Source organism: Oncorhynchus mykiss, chromosome 17 (genome assembly GCF_057628025.1).
Source record: "Oncorhynchus mykiss isolate SJ-2025 chromosome 17, ASM5762802v1, whole genome shotgun sequence".
In the NCBI taxonomy this organism is placed as follows: domain Eukaryota; kingdom Metazoa; phylum Chordata; class Actinopteri; order Salmoniformes; family Salmonidae; genus Oncorhynchus; species Oncorhynchus mykiss.
Genome location: NC_143038.1, coordinates 463,355 through 482,500, shown reverse-complemented (window position 1 = coordinate 482,500; position 19,146 = coordinate 463,355). Strand labels below are relative to the sequence as shown.

The 19,146-nt window shown below is 46.4% G+C and overlaps 1 protein-coding gene across 1 annotated transcript in view; it reads left to right on the top strand.

The window, feature by feature from the left end:
• The window catches only part of LOC110485558 (vasorin), a 35,964-nt gene extending 17,289 nt beyond the window's left edge, over positions 1 to 18,675 (top strand). Inside the window, exons 2-5 of the mRNA XM_090204339.1 lie at positions 14,782 to 15,017; positions 15,330 to 15,889; positions 16,106 to 16,333; positions 16,455 to 18,675. Coding sequence (XP_090060465.1) covers positions 14,804 to 15,017; positions 15,330 to 15,889; positions 16,106 to 16,333; positions 16,455 to 17,630 — 2,178 coding nt within the window. The 5' untranslated portion in view covers positions 14,782 to 14,803 and the 3' untranslated portion in view covers positions 17,631 to 18,675. The remainder of the gene's footprint in view (positions 1 to 14,781; positions 15,018 to 15,329; positions 15,890 to 16,105; positions 16,334 to 16,454) is intronic.
• The last annotated feature ends 471 nt before the right edge of the window (positions 18,676 to 19,146 follow it).

The following is a 19,146-nucleotide window of genomic DNA, read 5'->3' as shown; positions in this document are numbered from 1 at the left end:
GGTGCTGGCAGCTGTTATTAATGCAGGTGACATAGAGAAGGTGTTGGCAGCTGTTATTAATGCAGGTGACATAGAGAAGGTGTTGGCAGCTGTTATTAATGCAGGTGACATAGAGAAGGTGTTGGAAGCTGTTATTAATGCAGGTGACATAGAGAAGGTGCTGGCAGCTGTTATTAATGCAGGTGACATAGAGAAGGTGCTGGCAGCTGTTATTAATGCAGGTGACATAGAGAAGATGCTGGCAGCTGTTATTAATGCAGGTGACATAGAGAAGGTGCTGGCAGCTGTTATTAATGCAGGTGACATAGAGAAGGTGTTGTCAGCTGTTATTAATGCAGGTGACATAGAGAAGGTGCTGGCAGCTGTTATTAATGCAGGTGACATAGAGAAGGTGCTGGCAGCTGTTATTAATGCAGGTGACATAGAGAAGGTGTTGTCAGCTGTTATTAATGCAGGTGACATAGAGAAGGTGCTGGCAGCTGTTATTAATGCAGGTGACATAGAGAAGGTGCTGGCAGCTGTTATTAATGCAGGTGACATAGAGAAGGTGCTGGCAGCTGTTATTAATGCAGGTGACATAGAGAAGGTGCTGGCAGCTGTTATTAATGCAGGTGACATAGAGAAGGTGCTGGCAGCTGTTATTAATGCAGGTGACATAGAGAAGGTGCTGGCAGCTGTTATTAATGCAGGTGACATAGAGAAGGTGCTGGCAGCTGTTATTAATGCAGGTGACATAGAGAAGGTGCTGGCAGCTGTTATTAATGCAGGTGACATAGAGAAGGTGCTGGCAGCTGTTATTAATGCAGGTGACATAGCAGCTGTTATTAATGCAGGTGACATAGAGAAGGTGCTGGCAGCTGTTATTAATGCAGGTGACATAGAGAAGGTGTTGGCAGCTGCATGTCGATGCTTATCTTCGCACAAAGAAGTGTGTGTATGTGTCAGAGTGAGAGCGTGTATGTGTGTGTGTGAGAGAGAGCCTGTGTGTTCATGAGAGTGTGTGTGTGTGTGTGTCGGAGAGAGGGAAAGTGTGTGTGTGTGTGTGTGTGTGTATGTACACTCTCATAGATTTGTGTTTACATAGACATACTTCAATATGAACAGCATTACTAGTGACATGCAGTCAGAGGGGTACCGGTTAGGGCCAAGCACACCACGCACCTAAACACTGTGCAACACACCACGCACCTAAACACTGTGCAACACACCACGCACCTAAACACTGTGCAACACACCACGCACCTAAACACTGTGCAACACACCACGCACCTAAACACTGTGCAACACACCACGCACCTAAACACTGTGCAACACACCACGCACCTAAACACTGTGCAACACACCACGCACCTAAACACTGTGCAACACACCACGCACCTAAACACTGTGCAACACACCACGCACCTAAACACTGTGCAACACACCACGCACCTAAACACTGTGCAACACACCACGCACCTAAACACTGTGCAACACACCACGCACCTAAACACTGTGCAACACACCACGCACCTAAACACTGTGCAACACACCACGCACCTAAACACTGTGCAACACACCACGCACCTAAACACTGTGCAACACACCACGCACCTAAACACTGTGCAACACACCACGCACCTAAACACTGTGCAACACACCACGCACCTAAACACTGTGCAACACACCACGCACCTAAACACTGTGCAACACACCACGCACCTAAACACTGTGCAACACACCACGCACCTAAACACTGTGCAACACACCACGCACCTAAACACTGTGCAACACACCACACACCTAAACACTGTGCAACACACCACGCACCTAAACACTGTGCAACACACACAGCAGCCAGCAGACAAACACATATTGCAAACCACAGGAGAAAGTTCCAGTTTTTCAAGTGGAGATCTCGGATTGATATTCCTCTCCTTCCTGTTTACTCATTGTTTCCTTCATAAGAAGTTTCCAGAATGCACTCTGTATAGCGGTGTGTTAAAGCAGATGTGTTTAAAAAATATAACATTTCACTGCACCTACCTGGTGTACACGTATGTGACAATAAAAACATATACATTATATATATTTTTTAACTAATTCACCCAAAGTTTCACCCATCAAATACACACAACCATGGTTACAGCTTCTGCTTTCAGCCAAAACCATTAGGTTCCAGAGTCAAACCACCATTTTACAAACTCTGCTTTCACAAGATCAGATTCCTCCCTCCCTCCCTCCCTCCCTCCCTCCCTCCCTCCCTCCCTCCCTCCCTCCCTCCCTCCCTCCCTCCCTCCCTCCCTCCCTCCCTCCCTCCCTCACTCCCTCCCTCCCTCACTCCCTCCCTCCTTCCCTCCCTCCCCAGGTGAGAGACACAGCAACCCGATCCAGGTGTAACTCAGGTGTAACCCGTGTGAGGTGGTGTGTCCCTTGCTATCTCTCTTTCTTCTCTCTTTCTTCCCCCTTTCTTCTCCTATAGACCCCGAGCAGCAACAGTTTAGTAGAGGGACTGAAACTCTACCCCAGGAAACAGGCTCTTGGGAGTGTGTGTGTGTGTGTCTGTGTGTGTATGTGCGTGTGTGTGTGTCTGAAACAGGCTCTTGGGAGTGTGTCGCACCGCGACTTACAAGGCTTGTTTTGGTGGGTTAGGTTTCCAGTGAAGTGTGTCGATCGGAGGATGACGAGGGGTAATGGTGTTGTTATGGTCGTAAGTTGTGTGTGGAGTGTGTGGAATGTGTAGATGGATGGATTGGATGGAGAATTTGTGGAAAGCATAGCAAGGGTCGAGAGTGGTCTGGACTTTACATTTTTTGCTGCATTGTGTTTTTGTTTCGAGAGGATTAGGGATATTAGTGTGTGTGTGTGCTTGCGTGTGTGTGTTGCCATGTGGGCCTGCATGAATAGCAGGGTCAAGAACCTACTGTAGCACTAAACCTATCCTAGCTGCTCAGGCCCTCAACATGAAACGTTACTGTCAAGCCATTCCTTCTCTACATGCTCTTACACAGTATCTAATTGCGGGTTCCGTTGACAACGGCATTGCTATGTCAAGTTGTAGAGTTTAAGTCCTGGTAACCAGTTCTGATTTGTTGAACCGTTTTTACTGCCTAAAGCCTTAAGGGAACATTGGTAACAGGATCAAGGTTGGTTTACAGTCGGTCTATCGACAGTTGTCTCGGTGACATCATGAACGTTCTATTGTCGTCCAAAATAAAGCTTGTCGTTACAGAAAAGTAGAAACACAAAAACGACAGGCTGCGTGACATCAGCAGCCTGCTGGTCCAAAATGTATATGTCCTAGCAAGGCAGTCAACTTAAAGTAACTTTCTAAACAATATCTTGGTTTGTTTGAAGCTTGTTAGCTTGTTAGCTTGCTGGGTAGCCTGTTTAAATAAGGACCATATCATAGCTGACACCATCTTAACTTTAGCACGTTTTTATTCATTATTACAGGAAAATAAACTCACAACAAGATCATTATTTACAAGTTAATGGCAATTACAGAAAATAGCTTACGGTTGTGAGTGTGACGAAATAAAAGCAGGGCATTCTACCGGAGAATTACCAGTCTCAGACAGGTAACCACGACAACGGAAACGGTCGCAGCAACGGTCTACAGACAGTCCACCGGAGTATAAATTAAATGTTGTTTTGACCAGCAACACTTGTCGCATTCTAATTGTCTACAGATAGACCAAGTATTAACTAGAGGTCGACCGATTATGATTTTTCAAACCGATACCGATTATTGGAGAACGAAAAAAAGCCGATGCCGATTAATCAGACAATTAAAAAAAACAAGTTTTTATTTGTAATAATGACAATTACAACAATACTGAATGAACACTTATTTTAACTTAATATAATACATCAATAAAATCAATTTAGCCTCAAATAAATAATGAAACATGTTCAATTTGGTTTAAATAATGCAAAAACAAAGTGTTGGAGAAGAAAGTAAAAGTGCAATATGTGCCATGAAAAAAGCTAACGTTTAAGTTCCTTGCCAGTATTGCCAGCCTAATCTCGGGAGTTGATAGGCTTGAAGTCATAAACAGCTCAATGCTTGAAGCACAGCGAAGAGCTGCTGGCAAAACGCACGAAAGTGCTGTTTGAATGAATGCTTACGAGCCTGCTGCTGCCTACCACCACTCAGTCAGACTGCTCTATCAAATATCAAATCATAGACTTAATTATAACATAATAACACACAGAAATACGAGCCTTAGGTCATTAATATGGTCGAATCTGGAAACTATAATTTCGAAAACAAAACGTTTATTCTTTCAGTGAAATACAGAACCGTTCTGTATTTTATCGAATAGGTGGCATCCCTAAGTCTAAATATTGCTGTTACATTGTACAACCTTCAATGTTATGTCATAATTATGTACAATTCTGGCAAATTAATTACGGTCTTTGTTAGGAATAAATGGTCTTCACACAGTTCGCAACGAGCCACGTGGCCCAAACTGCTGCATATACCCTGACTCTGCTTGCACAGAACGCAAGAGAAGTGACACAATTTCCCTAGTTAAAAGAAATTCATGTTAGCAGGCAATATTAACTAAATATGCAGGTTTAAAAATATATACTTGTGTATTGATTTAAAGAAAGGCATTGATGTTTATGTTTAGGTACATTGGTGCAACGACAGTGCTAAATCATCACCCGTTTGGCGAAGTAGGCTGTGATTCGATGAGAAATTAACAGGCACCTCATCGATTATATGCAACGCAGGACACGCTAGATAAACTAGTAATATCATCAACCATGTGTAGTTAACTAGTGATTATGTGAAGATTGATTGTTTTTTATAAGTTTAATGCTAGCTAGTAACTTACCTTGGCTTCTTGCTGCCCTCGCGTAACAGGTAGTCAGCCTGCCACGCAGTCTCCTCGTGGAGTGCAATGTAAGGCAGGTGGTTAGAGTGTTGGACTAGTAACCGGAAGGTTGCAAAAACGAATCCCTGAGCTGACAAGGTAAACATATGGCGTTCTGCCCCTTAACAAGGTAGTTAACCCACCGTTCCTAGGCTGTCATTGAAAATAAGAATGTGTTCCTAACTATGTTGCCTAGTTAAATAAAGGCGTAAAAAAAAATAATAATAATAAAAATCGGCCAAATCGGTGTCCAAAAATACCGATTTCCGATTGTTATGAAAACTTGAAATCGGCCCTAATTAATCGGCCATTCCGATTAATCGGTCGACCTCTAGTATTAACCATCACTATCATATCACTGTCATCCCCCCTTTTTGAGGCCATGAAAGAACAGAAATCCCTCCATCAACACACCTTCAGACATGTTATTTATTATTATCCTTTACCTCCCTCCCTCCATCCCTCCCTCCATCCCTCCATCCCTCCCTCCCTCCCTCCCTCCCTCCCTCCCTCCCTCCCTCCCTCCCTCCATCCCTCCATTCCTCCCTCACCAAAAAAAAAGTCAGTTCAGGAGTTAAGCCGGCCCTTTTATGTCAAGTGGTCATATTTGGTAGGTGCTGGTACTCCCTTGTGATTTTGGGAAAAGATAAGAGGGAAAGAAAATAAATGAGGGACAAAGAAGTCTGGATCGTAAATCTGAAAATAAGGGCCACCTCTTTCAGAAGTGTAATGACTTTGGGGATGGATTAAGACATTGTATGTACTGTATCAGCAGACCTCCAGCCTGGTTAAACAGAACGGAAGAGTGATCCCTGTAGTTTTACAGCATTCAGTTTAACCCAGGCTAGCAGAGCCCATCTGGCCATACATACAGGTCCTGACTTTGATTATTTACCAAATAGAAAGAGAGGGATAAAGAGAAGGGGCTGCGCATATTGTCTGTCTGGCCTTTGTCACGTAGGGGCTGCAGGTAACCTAGTGGTTAGAGCGTTGGACTAGTGACTGAAAGGTTGCAAGATCGATTCCCCGAGCTGACAAGGTAAACATCTTTCGTTCTGCCCACTGTTCCTAGGCCGTCATTGTAAATAAGAATGTGTTCTTAACTGTCTTGCCTAGCTAAATAAAGGTAAAATAAAAAAAATGTGGTTTGAGTATAGTTTGCTTTGTTTACACACTGGGGTTTGTATGAATGGAATTGTTTTACTCTGTATATACCAGACAATTGGTATTTTTGTATCTCTCTCTCTCTGTCTCTGTCTCTCTCTCTGTCTCTCTCTGTCTCTCTCTCTCTATCTCTCTTGGTCTCTCTCCTCCTCTCTCCAATCTGGGGGACAAAAGTTTATAGTGCGGTGTTGTCACAGTGAGAGATGGCCCCCAATGCACTGTGGGTAATAAAATCCATCTGTGGTAGTGTGTGCGTGCGCACGTACCAGGGCATGTGAGAAGGTCCTGCTCTATTTCAAGGGAATAACAGTGTTTTCCATTCGGTAGATACCAATCTCTACAAATAATGAGAGAAGACACACAGGGAAGAGAAAGGAATTGCCATTTCAACACAGGTTTAGTTTTTCATCACTTCATAACGTACAGTACAACTTCTCAATGTGGTAAGAGCGGCCAGTGTTCAGTTAGTCTCTGTCTATGAAACCAATGTGTTTAATGGCAAACCATTGTCCAGGGCTTTGTGGTTCAGAAGTAATCCCATTGAAACAGGAAATCAAACAAATGAAGGAGAGGTTGAAAGAAAGAAAGGAGTGGGACGATATGTGACATAAAAGGAGAAGAGTGTTTTTTCCAGAGATGAGACGATAGAGTTGTAAGACTTTCATTCTTTCCCTCCATCCCTCCGTCCCTCCATCATCCCTCCATCCCTCCGTCCTTTCATCCCTCCGTCCTTTCATCTCTCCATCCCTCCGTCTTTTCATCCCTCTGTCCTTTCATCTCTCCATCCCTCCGTCCTTTCATCCCTCCATCCCTCCGTCCTTTCATCCCTCCATCCCTCCGTCCTTTCAGCTCTCCATCCCTCCGTCCTTTCATCCCTCCGTCCTTTCAGCTCTCCATCCCTCCGTCCTTTCATCCCTCCATCCCTCCGTCCTTTCAGCTCTCCATCCCTCCGTCCTTTCAGCTCTCCATCCCTCCGTCCTTTCAGCTCTCCATCCCTCCGTCCTTTCATCCCTCCATCCCTCTGTCCTTTCAGCTCTCCATCCCTCCGTCCTTTCATCCCTCCATCCTTCCGTCCTTTCATCCCTCCGTCCTTTCATCCCTCCATCCCTCCGTCCTTTCAGCTCTCCATCCCTCCGTCCTTTCAGCTCTCCATCCCTCCGTCCTTTCATCCCTCCGTCCTTTCAGCTCTCCATCCCTCCGTCCTTTCATCCCTCCATCCCTCCGTCCTTTCATCCCTCCGTCCTTTCATCCCTCCATCCCTCCGTCCTTTCAGCTCTCCATCCCTCCGTCCTTTCAGCTCTCCATCCCTGTGTCCTTTCATCCCTCCATCCCTCCGTCCTTTCATCTCTCCGTCCTTTCATCCCTCCGTCCCTCCATCCCTCCGTCCTTTCATCCCTCCGTCCTTTCATCCCTCCATCCCTCCGTCCTTTCAGCTCTCCCTCCCTCCGTCCTTTCATCCCTCCATCCCTCCGTCCTTTCAGCTCTCCCTCCCTCCATCCTTTCATCCCTCCATCCCTCCGTCCTTTCAGCTCTCCCTCCCTCCGTCCTTTCAGCTCTCCATCCCTCCGTCCTTTCATCCCTCCATCCTTCCGTCCTTTCATCCCTCCGTCCTTTCATCCCTCCATCCCTCCGTCCTTTCAGCTCTCCATCCCTCCGTCCTTTCAGCTCTCCATCCCTCCGTCCTTTCATCCCTCCGTCCTTTCAGCTCTCCATCCCTCCGTCCTTTCATCCCTCCATCCCTCCGTCCTTTCATCCCTCCGTCCGTTCATCCCTCCATCCCTCCGTCCTTTCAGCTCTCCATCCCTCCGTCCTTTCAGCTCTCCATCCCTGTGTCCTTTCATCCCTCCATCCCTCCGTCCTTTCATCTCTCCGTCCTTTCATCCCTCCGTCCCTCCATCCCTCCGTCCTTTCATCCCTCCGTCCTTTCATCCCTCCATCCCTCCGTCCTTTCAGCTCTCCCTCCCTCCGTCCTTTCATCCCTCCATCCCTCCGTCCTTTCAGCTCTCCCTCCCTCCGTCCTTTCATCCCTCCATCCCTCCGTCCTTTCAGCTCTCCCTCCCTCCGTCCTTTCAGCTCTCCATCCCTCCGTCCTTTCATCCCTCCATCCCTCCGTCCTTTCATCCCTCCATCCCTCCGTCCTTTCATCCCTCCATCCCTCCGTCCTTTCAGCTCTCCATCCCTCTGTCCTTTCAGCTCTCCATCCCTCCGTCCTTTCATCCCTCCATCCCTCCGTCCTTTCATCCCTCCATCCCTCCGCCCCCACTTTCATTTGGACTCTCATTCTGAGGCTTTGCAATTGAAGCCAAATCATTTTCTAGCTATATCCTTTTCCTCAGAAGTAATATCAAACCTCATTTCAGACGTAGGGCTACAGATGGACGGGATTTGGAGTCTGTCTGTCATAACTAGGACCCAGAGTATTCCCTGACGAGGAAAAACTCCTGGCATAATGGGTGGTTCAGACACAATATCCTGATGTGCAACGAGAGAGAGGAGAGATATTTGTGCAACACATATAGAATTTAATTGAGCATTTTGATCAAGCCAATTTAGGTCTGCTGATACAGACTGTATTCTCTGTAAAATAGTTTGTATTGTTACATTGTAGACTTCCTGTCTCGTGTAGACTGCATGTGCACTGCTGCATCTGCCAGGTATCATTAACGTTGTCATCACCTTAACCATTAATAAAAGGCAGAACTGTCAAAAGAGGGGCCCAACGTCCTGTGGAACTTGATGAGTGAGAAACATAAACTGTGATTAGTCATTTCCTTTCATAAAATCCTCTCTTTCTTTCTCCCCCCCCCCTCTCTCTCTCTCTCTCTTTCTCTCTCTCTCTCTCTTGTTCTAATTTCTCTCTCTTTCTTAATCATCTCCCTCTTGCTTTTTACTCTCCCTCTTTCTGTCTTTATTTATTAAGCCTCTCTCTTTCTTGTTCTTCTCTCTCTCTCTGTCTTCAATTTGTCAGTCATCCGGCTACCTGCCAAGTTCAAACTGCTCTGAGGCCGTTACCCTTTAAAGACCCAGAGCAGCTTACCTACCTACTGCAGTTACAGTTCTATCAGCTCGATGAATACAGAGTTCCGGATTCCTAATAGGCCTATGGCTGTGTCCTAAATACCACCCTATTCCCTATTTAGTGCACTATTTTGGACTACTTTTGACCAGGGTCCTTAAGGCTCTTGTCAAATGTAGTGCACTATATAAGGAATAGGGTGCCATTTTGGATGCAGGCTCAGTGTGCCTTTCGGGTCCTAGAAAAAGCTTTTAAACAAAGGTGCACTGTGCCTTGTCTGAATACCATATCATAAAATAATGATTTCATTCTAGAAGAGTAATGTCGTGTGTGTGTGTGTGTGTGTGTGTGTGTGTGTGTGTGTTCTACACTACAGGGTTTAGTGAGTATAATGGGTATGATAATAGCTAGATTAGCTACAGTGAATGTTAGGGGAAGGTCATTTCCTTGTGACTGACTTGACAGAGTGACATGGCAAGCTTTGTGTTACGTGTGTGTGTGTGTGTTATGTGATGTCGCACCTTACCTGTCGTGCCCTCTTTACCATTAACCCTCAGGTATGCGCCTGATGACGTTGTGAGTGACATCTGCTTTTGGTTTCCATGGCAACAACAACCAACCGACTGAAAGCAGCCCTCATGAATGGCATAGCTCTATTTAGTTTTGACTTTGACAACAACAACAACAAACGTTACAATGAATAGCTGACTGATTGACTGATTGAGAAAGCAGGAAGAGCCTCGAATTGGTTACAGAGAAGTAACTAGTACTATGAAGTAACTAAAAAGTAACTACTAAGAAGTAACTACTACTAAGAAGTAACTCACAAGGCTAGTTGTATCAGGTTGAGAGAGAGATTTAGATTTGATTAGAATCCCTATTAGCCGACGCCAATGGCAACAGCTAGTCTTGCTGGGGTCTGATGTAAAACCAAAAATTACAGACAAAACACTACGTACACACACACTACGTGTTAATGTTTAAAAAAAATGGATTTCACCTTTATTTAACCAGGTAGGCAAGTTGAGAACAAGTTCTCATTTACAATTGCGACCTGGCAATTGTATGTGTGTGTGTGTGCATCTATCAGTTACACATACTGTACATGTCAGTCCGTACACACTAAAAGTAGGTCACATGGGGGGAGAGGCGTTGTGCCGTGAGGGATATGGCAGAGGCAGGTGTATAGAGGAAAGACTAATATGCAAAACTCTGTTGCCCCTCAGCCATCCCTCCCTCTAATCTCCCCCTTCACCTTGCTCTCTCTCTTAATTCACTTCAAAGGGGCTTTATTGGCATGGGAAACACATGTTTACATTGAAAGCAAGTGAAGTAAACAAAATAGAGAATTAACAAAAAACAACATCTCTCCCGCTTCCTTTTTCTCTCTCTCTCTCTCTCTCTCTCTCTCTCTCTCTCTCTCTCTTTCTCTTTCTCTTTCTATTTCTCTCTCTCTCTCTCTCTCTCTCTCTCTCTCTCTCTCTCTCTCTCTCTTTCTCTCTCTCTCTCTCTCTCTCTTTCTCTCTCTCTCTCTCTCTCTCTCTCTCTCTCTCTCTCTCTCTCTCTCTCTCCCTTCCTCTCTCCTTGATCAAGATTAATTTTTTGTGGGGGTTATTGCAAATTCCAGCCGCGCCTGCTGGATCAGGCACTGATCTCTCCTGTTATGAGGAAAAGGGGGGATGAGGAGGGAGGTAAAGGAGGGCAGGAGGCCGGAGGTTGGCCCCTTCACTTCTCCACTTTAATGAAACGTCTCGGGTTTCTATCCAACTTCCAACCTCAGGAGCCATGCAGAGGGCAGGAGTGAGGGATGCAGAGGGCAGGAGTGAGGGATGCAGAGAAGGAGGGAGGGAGAAATGGGAAGAGAGTAGTGCAGTGAGAGTGGGAGGAACAGAGGGAGAGAAGGAGAGAGAGAGAGAGAGCAATATTTAGAATGTATGGTCATGCTTTTGTGTGTGTTTGCATGTGCATGTAAACTACTTGTGTACTTGTAGTGCATTCTTGCTGACAGTAGGCTCCTATAAAGTAACTCAAGGTCACTGTACAGCTGAAACACAACCAAGGAAAATTGATTCCACCCCTGCATCTAAAATAGCAACAACCTTTAATTTATCAGTCTTATCTTTGCCAAACAGAGATATGCACTGTAGGTAGCCTTGTTGTTTGCTGTAAAACCTCTAGTCTCTCCCAGTTGAGATAAGGGGGACTTTTGCCTCGCCAATTACTCTCAAAGTGGTCCCTGACCCGACTGAGGGCACGTCTCACTGAGATACTCTACCTTGAAATTCACTTCTTATTAAACCATTTTCTTCAGGAAATTGACCTTTTCCCTGGAACTGATAGGCCTATGAGTTTCAACCTTACCCTGCTATAATACCAAACTAAAAGCATGTGAGAAGAAGACGAAAGATAATAAATATATGGGTATGTGGTTGATAGTGTGAGAAAGACAGACATAGAAAAATAAAGAGGGAGGAGAGGTCATGAGAAGGTATAGAAGAGGTAGAGGTCATGAGAATGTGTTGTAGAGGTAGAGATTATGAGAAGGTGTTGTAGAGGTAGAGGTCATGAGAAGGTGTAGTAGAGGTAGAGATTATGAGAAGGTGTTGTAGAGGTAGAGATTATGAGAAGGTATAGAAGAGGTAGAGGTCATGAGAAGGTGTTGTAGAGGTAGAGATTATGAGAAGGTGTAGAAGAGGTAGAGGTCATGAGAATGTGTTGTAGAGGTAGAGATTATGAGAAGGTGTTGTAGAGGTAGAGGTCATGAGAAGGTGTAGTAGAGGTAGAGATTATGAGAAGGTGTTGTAGAGGTAGAGATTATGAGAAGGTATAGAAGAGGTAGAGGTCATGAGAAGGTGTTGTAGAGGTAGAGATTATGAGAAGGTGTAGAAGAGGTAGAGGTCATGAGAAGGTGTTGTAGAGGTAGAGATTATGAGAAGGTGTAGAATAGGTAGAGGTCATGAGAAGGTGTTGTAGAGGTAGAGATTATGAGAAGGTGTAGAAGAGGTAGATGTCTTGAGGTGTAGAAGAGGTAGAGATTATGAGAAGGTGTAGAAGAGGTAGAGGTCATGAGAAGGTGTAGAAGAGGTAGAGGTCATGAGAAGGTGTAGAAGAGGTAGAGGTCATGAGAAGGTGTAGAAGAGGTAGAGGTCATGAGAAGGTGTAGAAGAGGTCGAGGTCATGAGAAGGTGTAGAAGAGGTAGAGGTCATGAGAAGGTGTAGAAGAGGTAGAGGTCATGAGAAGGTGTAGAAGAGGTAGAGGTCATGAGAAGGTGTAGAAGAGGTAAAGGTCATGAGAAGGTGTAGAAGAGGTAGAGGTCATGAGAAGGTGTAGAAGAGGTAGAGGTCATGAGAAGGTGTAGAAGAGGTAGAGGTCATGAGAAGGTGTAGAAGAGGTCGAGGTCATGAGAAGGTGTAGAAGAGGTAGAGGTCATGAGAAGGTGTAGAAGAGGTTGAGGTTATGAGAAGGTGTAGAAGAGGTAGAGGTCATGAGAACGTGTAGAAGAGGTAGAGGTCATGAGAAGGTGTAGAAGAGGTAGAGGTCATGAGAAGGTGTAGAAGAGGTAAAGGTCATGAGAAGGTGTAGAAGAGGTAAAGGTCATGAGAAGGTGTAGAAGAGGTAGAGGTCATGAGAAGGTGTAGAAGAGGTAGAGGTCATGAGAAGGTGTAGAAGAGGTAGAGATTATGAGAAGGTGTAGAAGAGGTAGATATTATGAGAAGGTGTAGAAGAGGTAGAGGTCAGTGACAACGCGGTTTATCTTCTCCACTGAGGTGAATCACAGAGTATATCGTCCCGTTGAGACTGTTGCTACAGCTAACTGCTAGCTTCTGGCACACACACACACACACACACACACACACACACACACACACACACACACACATTTTAAATTGAACCACCTCAAACCCCATTTCATGCACCCTCCTTTTCCCCTCAGGCATCTCACTGGACAGCCCTAGGCCTACAGCGTGAGATCACTGTAAAATCGAGTCGCCTCTTAGACACTGATCTTAGGTCAAATTTCTATTTCCCCCTAATGGTTATGGTCAAGACTCGTGGAAAGTAAGCTGATCCTAGATCAGAGGCTTTAGTCACCTACTCCCATCTCACCACCCACCCAGAACATGATAGATTACACAGCTCAACCTGCTTTATTATTAAAACACACACAGCTAATCCCAGATCTCTATGTGTCAGAGGTCATTATTACAAGCTATATACCTCCTAAAGGTCTAGAAGGGATGTGGGAAGGCTTTAATATGTCCATACACTGTCAATACATCTATGTAACTGTAGCTGATGCTTAGGGTATCTCTCTCTCTCTCTCTCTCTCTCTCTCTCTCTCTCTCTCTCTCTCTCTCTCTCTCTCTCTCTCTCTCTCTCTCTCTCTCTCTCTCTCTCTCTCTCTCTCTCTCTCAATGTAATTTCAATTCAATTTAAGGGGCTTTATTGTCATGGGAAACATATGTTAACATTGCCAAAGCAAGTGAAATAAACAATAAAAATGTAACAGTAAACATTACACTCACAGAAGTTCCAAAGGAATAGAGACATTTCAAATGTCATTATGTTTCTCACTCTCTCTCTCTCTCTCTCTCTCTCTCTCTCTCTCTCTGTTAATTAGTCTGTCTCTTTTGCCCCCCCCCCCCTCCCCCCCTCGTATAGCCAACATAGTACGGTCTGTGTTTATGGTGACCGTGTGTCTGGCTAGGGGTGTGTGGGCAAACGTGTGTGAGTGAGTACATTTTGAGAAAGCATGTGTTTGTATGAAGTAGCCGTGTATGTGTCCATAACTTTGTATGAAGAAGTGTGTGTGTGTGTGTGTGTGTGTGTGTGTGTGTCTGTGTGTGTGTGTGTCTGTGTCTGCAGGTTTGGAATGTATGCATACATCCGTGTGTGTCTGTGTGTGTGATACACACTCCAATACACTCTCACAAAGCCATAGTTTGTGTTTGTATGCAGTAGCCGTGTTTTCGTGGGTGTCCAGTCGTTTAAAGCCAGGGCGGTTTTCATGGGCTGGAGACACTGCCATAAACACACACACACACACACACACACACACACACACACACACACACACACACACACACACACACACACACACACACACACACACACACACACACACACACCAATGCCATAAACACTGGGGAGAGTCTAGACGTGCTTCTCAATCACCCCAGGACGGAATGACTGTGGGTGGGCCAAGACAGGACCTCACTCAGGCCCACTGTGTGTGTGCTCACAAAGCAGACAGTGAATGTAGCCACTATGAAGGGGCTGTGTGTGTGACTGGGCAGGGTTTCATCATAGTGATGTTGCAGTCTCTATGGGGTCATGGTTGTATGCTCTGGTTGAGGGGAATAGGGAGGGAGACTGGGGTCTGTTTCTGTGTTACTGTGTTTGACTCTACTTGTTGTGTTCTCTGATGTCATGAGGGAAGTCAACAATGGGGGATTTCTTTCCTGTGGTGGATTGGGAAGGGGAGGTTTTTTGATGGCTTGGATTGTGTGTTTGTGCGTGCATACTGAAATGTAAGGATAAGAATAATCCGACTGACCGCATTAAACAGCCAATAGACTTGGACGTGTGGAAATTATTCTCAGAAATGAATGATTTTATCTTATCCAGGTTTTTGACCGCTGCTGATTCGTTACTCTGAAAATATGACACATTTTCCTTCCCAGAAAAGTCTCAACCAACCAACACTAACATCTCTCTTTTTCTTTGTGTTTCAGATTACACAAGGACTCCACCACTATGGCGCCCTTCCTCCCCCTCCTCCTCCTCCTCTCCTCCTCTTCCTCTGTCCTCTCCAGTGACTGTCCAGAGGATTGCTCTTGTCAGGCCCAGGGTTCCATCTTCTGCATCCAGCGTCGTTCCACCGTCGTCCCCCGCGGCCTCCCTTCCTCTGTGAAACATCTCTACGTCTTCCAGAACGGCATCAACACTTTAGCCCAGGATGACTTCACAGGTAGGAAGCGTCGAGGTTAGAGGAGTGGAACAGCAACTGGAAGGTTTCCAGTTCTAATCCCATGTGTGACAGGAAAATATTTGTTCAGGAGTGGGCCGGCAAATGGAGTGTTGCTGGATCAGTGTCCTGGATGCCATTTCCTGCTGTTGTGCCCTTGAGCAAGGCACTTGACCCCTGAACCCTCTACTCAAACCTTTCCAACCTCTGTATGTGTGTATTTCGAGGGTTTGGAATGAAGTAGAACACAAGTTTTTCCATTGCAAATCCGTATGCATTGGAATATAAAGCAATCTTCGTCTTCTTCTTCTTTAGGCCTGGGGGAACTGGAGATGCTGGACCTGTCCCAGAATAAACTCACGGAGGTCCCGGATGGGGTCTTTGAAACGCTATCTTCGCTGAGGAATCTCGATTTGTCTGCAAACTACATTACCCACATCGCCAAGGATAGCTTCTCCGGATTGGTGCAACTCGAGAGGCTGTATCTCCACGGCAACCTCATCAAGAGCATCCAATCAGAGGCCTTCGAAATTCTGGAGGATCTTCTGGAATTGAAGCTCCAGGGGAACCAGTTGACCGGTCTCCCAATGCTCCGTCTCCCCAGCCTTCTCCTCCTTGATCTCAGCTTCAACTCTCTCCCGACGCTGGGTCCCCAAGACCTCCAGACCCCCCACCTCGAGTCGCTCAAAGTGGCTGCGTTGGGACTCACCACCCTGGACTCAGATCTGATGGCCTCCCTGGGGAACCTCCATGACCTTGATGTGTCCCAGAACCAGCTGGAGGGGATGCCTGAAGCATTGAAGGCCACCCGAGGGCTTATCAAGCTCAGCCTGGCTGCCAACCCCATTGGGGAGCTCCGGAGCGAGGACTTCCAGGTAAATACATTTTCTTAAAAATGTGTCAAATATTCCTGTAATTGATGGGTCAATAACACATGGCTTAGTCCCTGAAGCTGCTCCATGGGATTTACTATGCCAGGCCTCTGGTCCAACCTATCCAAACTGCCTGCGTGTGTATGTTTTTTAGTGGGGTTGGGATCATTTGTGAACATTGGACAATAAAGTATTCTTCTTTTTCTTCTTCTTTTCCAGAGTCTGGTGGGTCTCCAGGAGCTGGATCTCAGTGGGCTGAACCTCCAGGGCTTGCCCCAGGGTTTCTTCCAGCTCTTCCCCAGGCTGGGGCACCTCACGGCGGCCGAGAATCCCTTCAACTGTCTCTGTCCTCTGGCCTGGTTCCCTGGCTGGCTGAAAGAGAAGAATGTGGATCTGGGACGCACAGAGGAGACAAGGTGCCACTTCCCACCAGTGAATGCTGGCAAGGTATTGTCTTAATATTTTCTAATTCTAATACTAAATACATTTGATTTATTTTCCTGTGAAACACATTTAGTTGCTGGCTTGTATGAAATGGGATACAAATAAAGTTTGATTTGATTTGAAGGTGCTGGCGGCGCTGGACCATCAAGATTTCGGCTGTCCACCTACGACCACTGTCATGACGAATGCCCTAGGGGAGGGGAGTACTTCCGCACCCCCCATTCCGACTACATCCCCTGGAAACACACATACCAACGCCATCCCCCCACCTCCGCCATTCCCTAGTGATGAACCATCCTCAACGGAGACAGACATTGAGAGTCGTCCCCCTCCTCCAGCTTCTCCGACTACCGCTTTCAGGGATGAGGGCCACATCTGCCCGCCGAACATCTGCCTCAATGGGGGTACGTGCCGCTTCGATCCTCTGGGACAGCTTGGATGTCTCTGTCCCCGCGGAACTATGGGCTTGTACTGCGAGAACCTGGAGTCGTCTAAACACAACCAGCCACCTCTCCAAACCTCCGCCCCCGAGGTTATGGCATCCATGGTCGCCCCCATTGTAACCTCTGATCCGAATGACATCAGTTCCCGTCAGGTGACCTCCACGTCCATCCTCCTCGACCTGCACCGTTTCCTCGAGACGAGGCCGCACATCCGCGGGATTAAGCTGACCTACCGGAACCTCTCAGGGCCCGACCGGCGCCCCATGTCCCTCAGCGTCCCCGCCTCGTACCCAGAATACACCCTCCGAGGGCTCCGGCCCAACTGTACCTACTCGGTGTGCGCCAGCCCCCTGGCAGAGAGGGTGAACGGGGGTGGAGGCGGTGGAGGTAGCCCTACCGAGGGAGGGTCTTGTATGGAGGCTCGTACCGAGGGAGGTCCCCAAGCTTCGTCCTTGGAGCCCCAGGTGGATGATCAGAGCCAGCTCACCTACACCCTCATCCCAGCCTTGGCTGCTCTCGCCCTGGTCACGGGGGTGGCGGCGGTGGCCATCCTGGTTCTTTTCCTCCGAAGGAGACGGGCTCACATGGCGCTGGAAGGGGGTGAGATGGGACCAATGGAACTGGAGGGCCTTAAGGCTTGTCTGGAGAACGGCGTGGGGAACGGGGGCACCCTACCCCACAAGGGAGCGGATATCACCCCCTGTCACACCTCCATCCCGACCCAGCCACAAAATGGCGGATCGTCACATCCCCTTCCACAAAATGGTGGTTTAGAATATGAGGCCCCCCTCATGAAGGGACAGGGGCACTGTCCATCGAATAATAATGTGGCATCCTTGAAGCCATCGTATTTCTAGAAACTCAGTCTGTTGTCTTCATGGATTTCTTAATATTTCTCAATGAGACTCAATGTACTCAATGACATTCAGAGCTATGGAATGGAACAGAAGTAACTACCCCTGTAGAGGGTAACGCTACGCCCCGTTATCTCTAAGTGGATGGGAGGACTCTACCATTATGAGGCAGTGAAAGGGGGGGTGTTTTAGCTCATCCAGCAGAGTTCAAGTTGATAGAAATGTAACAAGTATTTAAACCTAAAGTGCAATCGCCATGCCAAAAAGGGTCTTATAATCGGACTGAAAACGGAAGTGCCTTCTTGCATTGACATGATATGCTGTAATAATGATGCTTTTATTTTTGAAATGTTGATGTTTTGAAAAGAGCTGCATTGAATGAGTTTGCAATCCTTTTGCTGGATCAGGAGATTGGGAGAGCAGGGCTGGTGGAGGTATGGGGAAGGCACAGAGTCAAGGTTGGGAGGAGTAGAGGTGGGGTGCAGAGGTAGAGATAGAGACACAGGTGTGTGTGTGCTCTGTAGACTGTTCAGCACTTCCGGAAATGAACGAGGCGCCCCTCCCCACCTGCCCCCTGGGATAACTTGCACTGAAGAGAAGAGAATCTCTCTGCAACAGGGTGAAATGCTGATTCTGTAGAGATGGTACCACGGATAGAATACAGTTTTAGACGACATTACCACCACGTTCATCTTAACTACCACATATCACAGTCGTAATGAGTACGTTTTTCCTCAATAAAGAAGCTATCGGTCAAGTCAGTGCTAGTAGGGAAAAAACTAGAAAAGACTAGTGCTCTGGTCAAAAGTAGTGCACTATACAGGGAATAGGGTGTCACTTGGGACGAAGCCTCTGTCCTTAGCGGCGTGGTCAGTAGCTGTGATGGACGCTATTTGAAGGTTGTTGTCGAGCGGGTTTCATATGATGTTTTTGTAAAGTGTTTTGTATGTATTGTTTTATCATGGATTTCTCTGTTGCTGCCATGCTGTTTCTCCTGTCTTGTTGTCGTCAGAAATGTTGATGCTGTATTGAATTGTGCTGTTCCCTCGACACGGCAAAGGGTTGGGGTCCATTTCATTTCAATTCAGAAAGTTTAGAATTGAAAGGGTTCGTTTACTTTTAAAGATGAGTTTTCCTTTGTTAAATAGGTCATATTCCAATTCACCTGAATTTACTGCATTTAGATTAAATTTACCCCAAAACGCTTCACATTTTCATCATGTAGAAATTGTTCACCAAATAAATGTGAATAAGAAGTATCAGAAACAGCACAGACTCTGAACTCTAAACTCCCACACTCTTCTTCTTTACTGTCTAAAACTGTCTGCCAACTACAATAGCCTGCCAAAGCTACATAAGGACATGGTTAGCTCCAATCCTTGTCCCAAATGATACCCTATTCTCTACATAGCACACTACTTATGAACAGAGTCCTATGGGCCCTGGTCAGAAGTAGTGTACTTTAGAGAATAGGGTGCCATTTGGGACACAAACCTAGTCTCTTTTTGAACGATCAAGC